This window comes from Cyclopterus lumpus, chromosome 5 (genome assembly GCF_009769545.1).
Source record: "Cyclopterus lumpus isolate fCycLum1 chromosome 5, fCycLum1.pri, whole genome shotgun sequence".
In the NCBI taxonomy this organism is placed as follows: Eukaryota; Metazoa; Chordata; class Actinopteri; order Perciformes; family Cyclopteridae; genus Cyclopterus; species Cyclopterus lumpus.
The window spans coordinates 15,280,501-15,296,240 of record NC_046970.1 but is presented as its reverse complement, the minus strand read 5'-3'; the positions used below and the strand labels follow the sequence as shown (position 1 = coordinate 15,296,240).

The window sequence follows — 15,740 nt, the reverse complement described above, 5'->3', positions numbered from 1 at the left end:
CATACTCCTCAATCTGAAAGAAATACAAAATCAATCAGTGTTAGAAGGCTGCAGATTCAGTGGCTTTATGTAATGTGTACATCCTTGGTTTCACCGCTGGCTTATAGTTGAAGTTCCATCAACACATTTGAGTTAAATATAGAGTGTGTCTTTATCTGAAGCTTAACATTACTTGTAAAGAGCTGTCATTAGGAAACTGTTGTGCAGAACGCAAACAACTGATGTATTAGTTTAAAGCTTGAGAGTTGAAGACCTCAACGGGCCTCAGAGGACAGCAAAGCAACACAAGAGTATCGTGGTCACAAGATCCATAACAGACCCCGAAATACTCCGGTCATAGAGCTGACCAATGTCAGGCCACAACATTACTGTATCATCTTAACAAACATACTCTCTATTGAGGGTCATTGATTTAATATGATAGACATATTAAAATGTAATCTCACTTACAATTACAGCAACTTAAATAATACTCAAATAAGTTTCTAGTAGTATTGTTTTATCGACAGGGTAAAAGGTTTTTCTTTATTCTTCAGATGTGGAATTATTAGGATCGCCAATAATGCCCCTCAACTGCTCTACTTCAAAGTCAGTAAAGGTCTTGTCTATTACGTTAGTATTACATCATCAACACAACCAACACAAAGCATATCGCTACAGTACATTGTTGTAAATGTGTTTTCTGCAGTAGAGAGAAATCCTACCCTTTTGGAGAAGGACGAAGTGTCCTGTTTGAAGGTGTTTTCTAGGTTCTCCCTGCAGGGACATTTCAGCTGTGACGTGACGTCCGTCTGTCCTTGCATATGTCTCACTGGGGCCTCGCACTCAGCTGTTATAAATAGAGTAGTATGTCCAGTCACATGTAGCTGCAAAGTCTGTCCCTCTATTACTAGAGGTATGCCATTTCAGTACCTTAAAATACAAGCCCTCATACAGTTATTAGAGGTGAGATCGATACTCACTTTCATTATTAACATGATAGACGTATATACATGTATGTGTGTGTGTGTATATATATATATTATATATATATATAAATAAATAATTTATTTAAAATGACAAAATCTGAAACACATTTTAAATCATTTCTACGAAGTATGCATACATACATTTTGATTAATGAATGTTTTTACCCCACTTATGTTAATTTATATTATCAGAACACTTCGCAGGTCATTACAGTCCAGTAATCCCAGAGTATTTAACATCTACCCTTAGTCTTAAATATAACCAAAAAAAGCTTGAAAGCCCATTGAAATCCGTACCACGACTTTAGATTTTCTAAATGAACTGTACATGTTATCACTTGCTTGGATGTCTTGCCACTCTGCTATACATACTGCAATGTTAACAATCAAGATAAGTAAAGTACTTTCATCTGTTTTCCTAAATTAATTCAATAACCCAACAGGGACATTTAAAATAATTTCTCAGTATTTTGTAGAAATACATTCTCGTCTTGATCAGTGAGGCAGTTTATTATTAGCAGCAGGAATCACAAAATAAATAAGCTTTATTTGTAGAGCACCTTTTATACGAGATGCAACACAAAGAATATAGAATAAACAAACAACAACCTGTAGTGCAAGTAATTTGAGACTTAATAAACATTAACTCATCTGAAGACAGAACTACAGGACTGGTTTACCCCAAAATAAGCATTTCCAGCCATCTCAGAACAGTGTTGCTATGGGGGTAACCTCACCGCAGGTCTTATCTGTGTTGAGGAACAGCCAGAAAACACCCAGTGTGGCTCAGTGGGGGTTCTCAGAACGAACACACAAAAAATGTAAGCTAACTCGTGTCACATAAAACCACAGTGTGAGAGTATAACTGCACAGAGAGAAACTGGTTATGGAAAGGTGCTTTATTTCTCCAAACATTACATACATCTTCAGAACATTCTTCATGGCATTAAAACTAGATTATGTACATCATTACAAAAACAATACATTTGTATAAAACAATATATACATGTCTTCAGCTTATGGCCGTCTGCACAACAGCAAATACATTATGCAAAAAAGGGAATATTCATGGAATGATTGCTGCCTTTTTATCTGGTTCACTTCACGTTGCTTCACATACACTGGAGGAGGAAATTAGTGTTGTCAAGATATAAAACTATATGTAATTAAATAGCATGTAACAAATAAAACTAGGATACTTGTTTTAGAATAGTGTACAGTAAATATAAAGGCCACTGGATATAATTCAAATACCCAATTATTCAGCACATTATGACTAAATGTTTCCTGGCTGCTTTTAAAGCTCATGGCACAGTTATCAGTTATGGCACACAGTACATTTGGCAAAAGGTTAATAGTAGTCAAGAACATTTTCACAATGCAACACTAATGTTGCCATCTGTACAACAAAAAGAAATCTCAATCCCACTTGATGGCCTTTAGGTCATTTCAAATAAAAACAGGGTCCAACATTAGCTGATGACCTCAGACAAATAAAGTGCACAAGGATTCAGTAATTTGAGGTTTGAGAGAAAAATCTATTGTACTTTGAATCTACTTTATGGAGCAAAATTGACATTAAAAGGGTTCTGTAGGATCACAGACCTTCCTATGAAAACACAATGATGATGTTTGACTCGGTCCGTTGTGAATTCATGATGCATTCTACAGTGATGCGCAATTTCTTGTACTTGTGTAATACATTCACGTTGGTTAAGCTCACAAATAATGCAAATGCAATAATAAAAATAAAAATAAAAAAGCAATCACCAATCAGCCATACAGCGCTGACAGCACTCTCCCTAAGGACATCCCAGCCCACCAAAAGAGCTCGATTATCAGACACACAATTTATTCTGTTGGTCTGACTCATCAGTAAAGCTCAAGTGCACAGTGACACATGTAAATAAATATCAGGCATGTAAATATCCTATTTAGCAAACACAGGCTTCCATCAAATGTCACTGGGCTGTCACTTTGTCCCCCCCCCCGAACAAATCCCTGCTTCTCAACTCGATCTCTGTCACGAATAATCTTTGCATTAAAAGGAATAGAGGTAATATGCGTATACACTTTCTTGCAGCTAGTTAGATTAAAAGATCATTACAACTCTCGGATCTGCAAAAAACATGGCTGTAGCCAGCAGCTGGTTAGCTAAACTGAGCATAAAGACTGGAAACTGCTAGCCTCTTTCGAATGGCAACAACATTCGTTATATCTGGTTTGTTTAATGTAAACAAAAAACAAAAAGTGGAAAAATTACAATTCACCGCAATAGTCTGGCCAGTGCGATACATTTGTGTTTTTTCCACTCTTTGGAGGAGGTTATACGGATTAAAATAGATAAAATGTGTTAATCAGTTAACTTTAGTGAATATGTATATTTCCCAAAGTGTCAAACTATTCCTTTAACAGACAGGGTTTTGACCTAAAAACAAAAAAGTGTGACCCTGAAGTGCTGCACAAGTGGGAGGAAAAAACAAACAGACATGTGAGAGAAATACTGAAACTATTTTCCTGGGATGATTGCATTTTTTTGTATGAAAAAAAAACCAAAATGTAATATCAGGGAATGTGTCAAGAAGATTGACAGGTTAGTTGGTGGATACTATAATATAACAACAACCCTAGTGACAAGAATGCAGCAAAAGCGGCTACAGTTAAATATGGCCGCCTACCTTCAATTCAACTGCGGGTATCTCACACAGCTGAACCGTCACATGATAAAAACATAATCTAACATCGTTCCTGAGCGTTCTCTCGTATCTGCAGCGGACGTCCCACCACCTACTCCTCCTACACATTATAGACCTGGGTGGTGGGTACGGTGGCACTATTCAGTGTTGATGTGGCAGAGGGCCGCTCCCTTCTGACATATCTTGGCTTCCTCACTTCAAAGGAAACACAAAACAAAAAGAACAGATAATCACCTGTGTGGAAAATCAAGACGAGACAAGCACTGGAATTCCTCTATGTAGCGTCTTTGAGCCAACTGTTTGCATGTGTTGTGCTTAAAAGCAGAACTTTCATGCACCTCTTTTTGTCATCTCTACAACAGTCTTCAAATATGTAACACTCCTCATCAACATTGCCCAATACTTCCACATACCATTTTGACTGCTTTGGATTACATCGTACAACCTGTTCCACAAGGTCAGAGTCACAGTTAAAGAACTGGTAATTTACAGATTAAGAGAGGGAAGTCGTCTTACCTGTCGAGGAGGGGATCATGACAGCCTAGAAAGGGGAACAAAAATAGAAATTATAACCATATATTTGATACATTTATGAATAATGTCTTTGTGCTACAAGACGGCTTTGCTGTAGCTACAATAAATGCATTCAGTCTCAACACAAAGCCCCACATGTACTGTAGTGTGATTAGCTGTGAAAATAACAATAGAATTGACTTACAGTCTCACTTGGTTGGAATATGAAGGCTGTAGAAGTACAACAAAATATTGTTACATTTGGGTTTAACCGACTGAACATCAATTATTAATCGCTAAAGCAGATCAATAGCATTTTGTTTCCATACTCTCTCAGCACTTTTCTGCTTTATTATATTGGTTTAATGGGTGTGGTGGGTCGATAAAACCCTGCTTGTAAAATTACAGTTTATCAGAGCTGTGAAGCGCTTACCCTTGTTGCGGCGGTAGAAGATGCTCGGGAGTCGGTGGGAGCGCTTGAGGTAGAAAAAGGAGGCAACAGAGAGGATCAGGAACAGGCTGATCAACATTGTTCCCAGAAGAAGAGAGGCTGCCACACCTGGCCCTCCTGCCCAAAGACACAGCACAAAACAGAAAACTGTGATGAGAAATGTGGTGATTATCTTCCCGGGCGCTGCAGATATTTAGTCCATCATCGTACACATATTTTTACACATGGAAAGGGATAATACTAGAAAATAACAAATAATTACTATACTACGAAGTTGGTTCATTGACATCTTTTAAAAACACATTAGGTTGAAATGCATTTTTTTCCCTTCTAATAATTTAAACTTAACATTAAAACTAAGGCAAAAAACAAATCAGTTATTAATGACTGGATTGGATATCTTACCAATTTTAGGAACGACAGTGGTTACAGTTGTGTGGTTTTTCCTCTCCACTGTGTAGTCTAATGAGCACACAAAAGGGGAAAATGTGAAAGAAATAAGTAACATTCAGGTTCTTTTCTTGTCAAATAAAAATAAAAAGCTCTGTCCTTACTGTAGGTGCAGACTGTAATGTTCTCCAAATCCACAGCTGCTGAGTCCACAGAATATGCAAACTGTGTTGCTGTTCTCAAGGACACGCAAGAAGCATCCTGAAGACATCAGAACAAGAGCATATTTCAATTTTTTTTTTGCCTTTTGACACCCATATATTGACAAATTATTATTTTCACCCTGCAATTTACATTATATTATATTCAAGGATATAAATGAACATTAAACAAATGATATGGTTTTCACATTTTCTTACATTAATTGCTTGATATAATGAAATATATATATATATATATATATATATATATATATATATATATATATATATATATATATATATATATATATATATATATTTATTGGCTATCAAAATAAAACCCTTCCAGTTTAAAGTTAACTCAAAACAAAAGATTATTTTCCTTTTTTTACACATTGCCAAGGATAAGGGTACCGCATAAGCACAGGGATGAGCTGTTTCATAAGTTTCACAGCTTTTTACTATGTCCTTCTTGCATGCAGAAGCACATTGTCTCAAATGTTTTCAGGATCAAATTCATACTTTCTATTCTTTTAAAAAGTACAAATTGATGTGCGTCACATTCTTGGTAGATCGCCAGTGTAAAGTATTTAAAAACACCAATACTTCACTCATTATGTATTAAAGTCATTATACAAGATACATTCATTAATGGCCATAGTATTATTTCCCTCTGGCTAATCTCTAATAATGAAGATAAACTAATAGATGTGATGTCAAAAGTCTTAGTGACACTTTGTATATGTGTGCCGATTCTAGTCGTTAGTAAACATCCACATTACCTGGTTCACAGTGGGTGTCATTTGAACACGAGTTGTTCACCCTCTGTTTCTCGCCACAGCACTCGAGTGAGTTCTGATGTAAAGCCTACAGACAGAACATCATTCATTGATTAGCAATAAGTGTAACCACAACAACACACATTGGCTCTGTAGCTCAGTGACAGCCATTGTATACCTTTGTTACAGGTGTCTCGGGTCTGATAAGAATCACAGTTGCAGCCAAGACCAACAGGAATGACAGAGCCATATTCAACCCTTTAAGAGCAAACAGACCTGAATTAGATACAAATGTAATGCGTTGACGAGGAACACTGTAGGAAAAATACACAATCACAATACATTTGACAAATTCTGGCTGAGGATAGGTTAAATTGAATACTTGTTTTGTATTGATCTGTGTTGCATCCACACTATACAGATAAGACACCCACAAGCCGTTCTTTACCTTCACAACTTTGAACTTTACACCAACATTTTGTAATGCAAAATAATATACTGGCAAAATGTGAAAGTGACTATCTCTAGGATTTTCTGTCGAGTCACTACTTCTCAACGAATAAGGGAACAGAATGGTGATTGCGCCTATACATGTATTTATTTGCACTGTTGCAAACTGCATTAGTTTCCCTCCATTATATAAATACAACATATGGAACTATGCAGTTATGTCAACTTGAAGCTGATGTAACAACAAAAAGACTGAAAGTGATAATCCTGTGGCAGGCGTCCGACAGGTTCATGGTTTCATTGGAATCGGTTGAGAAATGTAAACATTTTAATGTAAAGCGGCTCCCATGTCACTCAACTAACATCAGAAATCCGATTTACGGCAGCTGACCTGTCGTGCCAACAGTGGTCTCAGGAAACGTCCCCCCGTCCGCTCAGGTCGACGGGTGCTGCTGTCGGGACACCTGCCTGACGCTCGGCAGCCACAGGCTCGCCACTGCGGTGCCAGGGGCTCAAGGAGGATATCGGCCTTGCTAAACTCTGAGCACAATCCCTTGTTTTCACTCAATCAGGACTGACATCCTTAGTAGTGCCACTTTAAAGCGTTAACGTTAACACATGCTTTGGAAAATGGCATGCACAAGTGCGAACGTCAGTCGAGTGACACGCGATACAACCAAGGTGTGTAGCTACCTAGCACCTGCTACTGTGATGACATTAAATCGTATTCGTGTTCGCAGCCAGAGCTTAAATAAGTATGTCAGCGTTATAGGGGCATATTTGCTAATCTATTTAAATCTGTTCAACATTATCGGCTATTTACAATGACAGACTGATCAGCTGCTCGTGACAAAAAGTTAACTCACCAGCCAGACACTCGGCTTTGGCCAGACCAAACTCCTAGATGCGGTTTAATCCACGTCAGGTGAGGTCCGCTGCACAGCTGTTATCTGCAAGTCACCTATAGTTGTGACCGATTTGTCATCAACACGCATCCGTCGTTCATCCACAGATAGTCCTATGGGCAGCCGGTGGGCGTAGGGCATAGCTACCTGCTTTCAATTCATTTAGGGTGGACACTTCCGGGTACAATTTTCAAAATAAAACCCGGACTGTGTTTATGCTTCATTAACGTAGGCATATGTCTGCATAGTATACATTAAATAAAACATATATATATTAAAAGATATACTATTACTACTACTACTACTGCTGATAATACTTCGTATGATAGCATATCAATAATAATAAAATAGAAGATATTATTGTTATCATTCAAAAATAGCAATACCGGAAATGCAGTTATTCCGTTAATTTGCAACTAAAACCCGTAATAAAAAGCTTAAACAATAAAACTTAATTGTAAATCTGGGGCGTCAAAAAAGGCCCATTGAGGACTAACAATTAAACTTTTCAATCTCGTTCACAAAAGCATTTTTTTAATACAATACTTTTAAATTAACTGAAAAAAAGAATATCCGCATGTTTGTTATTAGCCAGAGGTGCTGGCTAATACTTCAGATTATTGTTTTTTTACTCACAATATACTCTTTGAAAAACCTATGAGAAATAATACATTAAAAATAACTTTATCTCAATAGATATTGTAAGATGTCTTAGCAAGAAAAGGAGCAGGTGCAATTGATGACAATAATTATGGCTCCATTACATTGCTAGTTAGTCTGCATGCTCACTGGGTTAGTACTGCACCTGAATGAAATGCAGCCAATAATTCACTATAACGGCCAGATTAACCTGTTACAAGGCCCTAGGATTTTCTTTAGCCATTGGGCCCCTAGACCACACCTAAACTCTGTGCATTGTATATTTACCCTTTTGTCAAGCTCCCATTAAATCCACTTGCACCCATTACTATGCATGATGTTATATTTGTGTTTCATTTATTGTAATTTAATTAAACACAAATATGGGGTCTTGTTTAGTTGATATCAACAATCTACAATGTAGGGCGTTGGGAGGCTGGATTACCAGATGAACTATCCAGCATTGATAGTAAACCTACATGTATTGAATTAGAGACAATAATGTACTACTTCATAATTGCTATAGTGTCATAACTGACTAACTTACAAACTCACTAACTCGCCCACTCGCCCACTCACGAGGACCCCTAAATGGAAAGGTCACACGGCGGGAGATTTAAAGCCTCGCGAGCTTCCTGCTGGTTGTCGACTTTCGTCTCGTTTTCAACAGGCCTCTGCGGAATGGGAGTCAATTACAACACTGTTTAATCTATACAGTCTGTGTATTTAATCCACGGCAACCATTGCTCAGAACTAGATGTCAGATAAATAACACGGTTAAGGTTTGACGATCTCAACAGTTCGAGGTAACTTCAATTGAAATGTTATATGAAGTTACCGTTAGCTAGTGAAGCATGTTACAGATTAGCGTCCATGCTAACTAACGCAACACTAGCTCGCACGACTCCAACACACTTGTCAGCAGTCGAATGATAATCGAAGACAAAGAGCTCCTACAGTTACTACTAATGTGTTATCTTTACAAACAGGTAATCAAACGCCATGAATCATACGAGGAACATAAAAGAGATGCTAAGCATCCCAACTGGAAGCAGGTAACGTTGAGCTTCTCTCCAACTCTGAATGATGTTATGTGAAGCTGTAATCCATAGTTTAAATCTGGGAAACGGTGTGATCAAGCCCTACATTTGAGAGAGCAATGTTTTACGTGTGCATCTGCGTGTTTACCTGATTACTACACGTGTGTTTTGTGTTTTTTATTTACTCCTCAAACCTTGTGGGGATAAAACAATCCACAGAAATGGGGCTACCAGCGGCTATTCCAATTTTACAGACTCTCAGTTTTTCTTTGGGTCTCAGTTTTGGCCTGACAGTTCTCAAGAGATGAGTGTGTCACCCAGGACCTCCCAACAAAGTTCACAAGAGGTGAGGTCTATCAATTTAATTTGACAAGTGGCAGTAATATCTTTGAGTATCAAGGCATTATTACTCACACCTGGTACAATATTTGTAAGTGGTTTTAGCTCATGGACATATATGCAGTTGTGTTGTACTAAGAGTAAAGTAAACAAGATGTTGTAGCGATACTACCACCTTTTTGTTCTTTTTAGTAACTTTATACATGTATAAATATAATATAACTACTTATTTGTGCAGTGTGTATATACTGGGAGACAATAGCCATTTATATAATCTGAGATTGCTGTATTGCTGGTTTGTAACATACGTTTAGTGCATTCCCCATTATTGTGAGACCATTTAAATAGGCCATGATGATTGAGTTCAGTAATTGCAGAGGCCATCTGATTCTTTGCAATACATGTTTTCCATTTGGTGGATAACCCATACTATCATATGGAAAATATGACTCAATGTATAGGACCAGGAGTGCATACAGTTATATTAATCATCACTCAGATTATGTGAAACCTAGTTATATGCTCTTATCCTCATTTTTTTCAATATTTTTGTCTTTTCTCTTTTAGGGAAGTGACCCAAAGTTTTCAAGCAGTTATCACACTAAACCTTTCCTGTTTGGAGACTTAAAGGACAAGAGCAAATATTTTGGAATACTGGATACATTTGAAGAGGACAAGAAAAGGGCAAAAGAAAAAACGGATCGGTATGACTTAAACATGCTACTCACTTTTAATTTGTACTATACTATAAAAGAAGTAGGACATTTCTGACATTTTTAATATTTGTCTTTTGCTTTAACAGTGATATTTTTGCCAAAGATTGTAATAATTTTCGAGAAACACTCAACAATGTAAGTGATGATAAACATCCATTCAGTTGCGTTTTGGTTTATGCAGTAGATTACAAAAAAGTGCTGCCATGTTTTTCAGATCCATCAACTGGTTGCTGGCACAGAGAGAAATACTGCTGTGTGTCAAACGGTCCTTCAAAAATTTGACAACTTTGCATCAACATGTAAGTTTCCTAATTTATTTAAATGTATCTTTTGTTGGAATGATTGAACATAGAGTTGCTCTCTGCATTCTGTAGATTGGAATAATTCAGTTTAAAATATTTTTAAAAAGGCCCTAAGCAAACATTTATTATTGCCAGTAGATGGTGCACTTTTCATCATTTACTCTAATTTGGACATTTTAGATACAGTTCCATATTGAAAATTTTTTTTATGGACCTGTGCATTAAATGAAATCTTTTTTTTTTGTTCATTCATCCCAGTGCAAAACAATTTCAGCAGTCTTCAGAGTGACATTTCTCAGCAGTTTGAGACTTTAGTGAAGAAAGTGAACTCCCAGAAAGAGATGGTGACTGAATTGGAGGAGACTATGCAAAAGGTAAACGGTTTCAGTTGGATGAAGTAGATATTTGGTGGTTAATAAATGTTTTCGATTAGTGATAGATACAATTTTATATTTTACCCTTTAGCGTGGGGACAGCACTGCAGAACTCTGTTCAAACCTGCAAAGCTTAAACACTAATCTGAAAAGTCTGACAGAGGAGCAGGAGAGAGATCGAAACACGCTTGAAGAGGCTCTGAAGCTGCTCAGCACCTTTGTCTCAGAGCACTCGGGCAAACCCAGCCCAAAGAGAGTGACTGACAATGCCATCCAGACGTCACCAGAGCTCGAGCAGCCATTCTCCTTCCTGCAAAACGACAAGCTCGAATGCACGCAGGTTACACTTAAGTCACACAACACTGAATGCAATACGGCTGAATTTCCCCCTCGGCATCCCAACTACATCATAGGAAAGAGGAAATTCACTCCAAGAGGCCACAGAAAGCCCAAAAAGAGCCGCCTGTCGGTGCTCTCAGAAAGGAGGAAGTGCACTGTCACGGATGAAAACAGTAACCCTCTCATTAACTGTGATAAACAACTAAATGTTTCAGCACCCCTCCATGAGCGTCACGATCCGAACATGTTAACTAGCCAGGAGAGTCCCAACCCAGACTGGCTAAAAGTGCCAAACGGGGAGATGATATCCATAGCTGAAGGGTGCTTCATCAACCCTGTCAGCTGCTGGTCTCAGGACAGCAACAGCTCTGTGTGCCTCGCAGGAATCGAGCCTGTTTTAGAGAAGCTCCCATCGGAGTCCAAGAGAGGGACCCCAGTGAAACCTGAAGGCCTCTGGCACCTGTTTGACAAGGATTGTGATTTTGGCTTTTAGAGGACGAGTGAAGGATTCAAGGGTGAAGCATCTCTGCTCTTATGTTTGGAGTAAAAGCCAGAAAGGTTTATTGTGATATTTATCATTACATAAGACCTATGTTATTGTTTTTCAGTTATTGAGTTATTCAGTTTGATGAAGAATGAAAACATTGATAAATGTTTATTGTCTTATATTTGTAGTAGAAGAGCTGTAGAGGGGTCTAAAATGTACTCATTAGTATGTTTAGGACAGACCGACTCATAAATACAATAACATATTTACAGTTATTCATCTGACATAAACAAAAATCCATATTGTTAATAAAATTGTCTTTTTTTTGTAATAAACAGCCATGCTCCATACATCTTAGGGTGCATGTTTATTAGCAGAAAACCGTATTATGCTTTAACAAGCATTCCACAAAACAAACAAGGATTAATATTTATATTCTGTAAATGTATTTATTATATGTCTTTAGTATTTACCCTGCAATAAATGAATTAAATACCTAACCAGCATCTTGGCATAATTTAGATCAGAGTCCATAATAATAATTTGAGCTACATTATCATTTAATGAGAATATTCTTGTTTGGTCCAATCTGTTATTGGGTTTGCTAGTCTCAGTATTTTTTGTTGATTATGTTGATTCATCTTCTGTCAATCAACTAATTGTATGTCGGTTAATGTCGAGAGGTACTTTTTGGGGTTTTGCTGGTAATGCTGTGTGCCACACAACTGCAGGATTCCGATGATCACTCTGCAGATGTTTAAGATTAACAATAGCAAACACTGTATTTACAAACAATCTTTCTATTCTCATTGACATGAAAATCTGTCATACAATGTGCAAATCTCTAAACTTAGATCCTCTTTCATGTAGGGCTGTAAAATAAGTAATAGTAATAAGTGCATTGATAATTAATAATTAATTTCCTTCGCTAATTCGCCGACACAGACTTTGACTTAATCTGACGGGTGTCACTGGTTAACCAAGTCTGCAGGTGGGGACATGAGTCCCCTTGGGTTGAGATTTGCCACTAAACAGACGTCATAGTTGTCATGCATCAGAGCATGCCGAGCCATCACAGTCCACCGGTTCTCCTGTGGGTCCAGCTCCAGAATATCTTTTGTTATATTATCATGACGATCTGAAGGTAGTTAAGAAACAGAATGGATATTGTGATCACCTGGAGTCATCTTTCAAACTCTTCATTCATTGAATATGACTTTGTTTATTACCTGCTCCTTTGTAGTATCCACATACATAGATTTTGCCTCCCACCACTCCTGCGTTTGAGGCATTGGTGCGCAGTGAGAGTTGTGCAGATGGGAGAGGAGGTCCATCCCTCCAACAATCTTCATCTGGGTTGTAGATCTCTACGGCATCGAGGCAGCGGCGGGATTGTCCACGATCCACACCCTCGCATCCGATACCCCCTGCAAAATGGTTTATTTTTACAAATAGAATCCTTATGAAAAAACGTTGACAGGAATCAATCCATCTTAATTGATGTAGCAGGATTATGACAATTTACATTCCAAGAAAGATTTAAAAAATGTTAAACGAAACAAAAAATGATTACCCATCACAAAAATTTCGCCATTGAGTACAACAACACTGCTGCGGTACTTTGAGTACTTCATGGGACCTAGCCCTGTCCACTTGTTTGTGTTTGGATCGTACTCCAGGAGGCGGTTACTAAGTCGGTCGGGCTCATCGTCTGTCCGATATGACTGGATGGTTGAAGGGGGGGGGGGGGGGGGGGGGAGAGAGAGTGTGTGGCGGAGCAGGTGCAGTCAGAGGAGTCACATACAGACACTGAGCTTATGTTACATGTGTTGAAGTCTGATTCTCTAGGTTTCACAGTAATTGCCAAGAACTTAACTTGTGTAAATATGTTTTGACATCACCTGTGGGGTGCGACCACCCATCACATAAAGACGATCTTTCATCCTGACCACGCTGTGATAGGCTAAAGGGATAGGCAGGGGTGCTGCACTGCGCCAGGGTCCTCCTTGCAGAGACCATCGCTCCACACAGTTAGTGATGAGAAACTGGTTCTTCAGCTTCATCTGCCCACCCAGCAGGTACAGAGTGTCACCCAGTGATCCCAGAGCGTATGAATCGCGGTACTCAGCTGACGTCAGGCACTCCCAGCTTCCTTGGGCCTCTACTTTGTACCTGGCAACCCAAGAGAACAATCGGTGTCATCTGTGCGCGTGCAAATACAGTTATCAAGTGTGTCATCTAATATCTTACCTGTAAATCTCAACGTGCATGTCCTTCTGTCGGGCCATTCTTCGTGCACCTACCTCTCCTGCCACTATAATGTCATTTCTTTCAGTTACAACCCCGGCACACACGTAACCCAGAGCCTCGGCATAGCGAGGTGAAGTAACGTAGTAGATTCGGCCTGTAGATGGGGCATAGCAAAAGCTGCGCTCAGTAAAGTTGCCATATCTTGACCTGATCCCGTCACCGTCATTTCCAACACAGAGCAGCAGATCTGTGGTCTCCATGCCGTACCGCAGCTTTAGTTTGCGTGGTGCAGCTGAGGGATGCATCGCTGTGACCTCCAGGGCTTGATTGAGAATCTCGAGACATTCAGCATCTGCCAGGAGAGCCGTGTTTCTCTTCATTGCCTCTCTTAAATACTCAGCATTTATCAGTGGTAGACGGACCTTCCTCAGGAGCTCTGGAAGGTGCAGAATACGGACCTCTCCATCCACCAGAGTGCTGTCTTTGACCCAGCGTAGGACAACATCCAGGATGGTCTCTTCTTGTGAAACATTGAGGTCATCAGAAGTCAGGAGCTTTCCCAGCTGATGGGCCTCCAGCTCCAGGACCTCCTCATTTTGGCAGACTTGGACAAAGTGCTGACGCAGGAAGCGATGAGCATGATCTGCCAGTTCTTCTGCACCAAGGTCACGGGCAAAGTAATACACACCAAGGCAGTTGGAGGCGTCCATGTTCTCGGTCATGTGCTGCTGGCAGCGAGTGAAGACGTCATCCATCTGCAGGAGAAAAGCTGCAATAGAGATGCCTTGTACATTGGCGTTGGTGAGAGGAAGATCGGAGCAGTACATGTAGTTCAAGAGGAGGGCCAGACTGTCTGCAGGGGTGTCATGCAGGAATATTTCTCTATTGTTGCACTCGCGCAAGCCGCATGTGAACATTACACGGAAGTATGGGCTGAAGGCAGACAGAACGACCCGATGACATGGAAAGCTGATGCCCTCAGCAACCAGCACCACATCTGTCAGATGCTCACCCTCCCTCATCTTCCTCAGCTGGTCGAGCAGCACCAGTCCATGTTTGGCCGTAAAATCCATTTTGCCTCAACTTGTTTAGAAACGATGATATTTAAAAAGTTACACAGTACGTTTTATGCACTCTGAACAACTGGTTAGGACTTTGTCTCTGAAAAAAACAAAGAAAAAAAACCCAGAAACAAATACATAGCAGCCATGAATGTCATATCAAATAGCAGTTTAATAAGCTCATGCTGGTGTAAAATGTACTTGTAATGCTATAACTGCTAGTCAAATCAACTTTTTATTTATTCTAATTTTGGTAATCTTAGTGTCCTGAAAATTCGAATGCGTGAAAAATGTCAATCAAGAATTAAGTAACTATTGTTTTACTTGATTAACGATAAGAAATGAATGTAACATTACAATGTTTTAATCATTAAAGCATATTTAAATACTACAAAACCGCATCTCTATTATGGCTAAGGTAATGGCGAACCTGTAAACATATTTCCATGAACTTCACATTTGAGCAGAATATCTAATTAGCTTTGGATATAATACTCTAGCAAAATTCACCGTTGTCCAAATAACATGTGCACTCATGAGTTAGCACGGCATCTGTTCACATCATACATCATTAACTTGTAAAAAGCCTTACCATAGTCTCCAGTTCCTCTGCTCTCTTTGGTCTAAAAAGACAAGTAAATATCCATGTTTTTCATGTGTTGTTGATGTTGCCGAATGCGTCAGTCAGTTTTTGGTTGAAGAGGGTCTGACAAAGATATGCACCCCCTCTGCTGCTGTGGCCCTCTGAGCTGCTACCCCAAAATAGACAGTGTTGTGGCAGACAGCAAGTAGGTCAGAAAGGTTTGAGTGGTCAGGAAAGTGTTTGTCTTTAAGCCACGAT

At 39.1% G+C, this 15,740-nt stretch overlaps 2 protein-coding genes across 3 annotated transcripts; both read right to left on the bottom strand.

The window, feature by feature from the left end:
* Nucleotides 1-1,850: 1,850 nt before the first annotated feature.
* Nucleotides 1,851-7,535, bottom strand: c5h1orf159 (chromosome 5 C1orf159 homolog). 2 transcript variants are annotated; one of them, XM_034533894.1, is made up of 10 exons: nt 7,314-7,509; nt 6,839-6,987; nt 6,176-6,255; nt 6,001-6,085; nt 5,183-5,279; nt 5,034-5,090; nt 4,611-4,745; nt 4,383-4,408; nt 4,181-4,205; nt 1,854-3,859 (listed from the first exon to the last, which is right to left on the bottom strand). In XM_034533894.1, exons 4-10 carry the CDS (start codon nt 6,019-6,021, stop codon nt 3,765-3,767), a joined length of 456 nt encoding a protein of 151 aa, XP_034389785.1. In that variant the 5' UTR covers nt 6,022-6,085; nt 6,176-6,255; nt 6,839-6,987; nt 7,314-7,509; the 3' UTR covers nt 1,854-3,764. The 2 variants fall into 2 exon arrangements, with proteins under 2 accessions (XP_034389784.1, XP_034389785.1); XM_034533893.1 differs by lacking the exon at nt 6,839-6,987 and having other exon boundaries at nt 1,851-3,859; nt 7,314-7,535.
* Nucleotides 7,536-12,556: 5,021 nt separating this feature from the next.
* Nucleotides 12,557-14,911, bottom strand: kbtbd12 (kelch repeat and BTB (POZ) domain containing 12). The gene is made up of 5 exons (XM_034532883.1): nt 13,839-14,911; nt 13,490-13,760; nt 13,162-13,312; nt 12,818-13,015; nt 12,557-12,726 (listed from the first exon to the last, which is right to left on the bottom strand). Exons 1-5 carry the CDS (start codon nt 14,909-14,911, stop codon nt 12,557-12,559), a joined length of 1,863 nt encoding a protein of 620 aa, XP_034388774.1.
* Nucleotides 14,912-15,740: the final 829 nt, after the last annotated feature.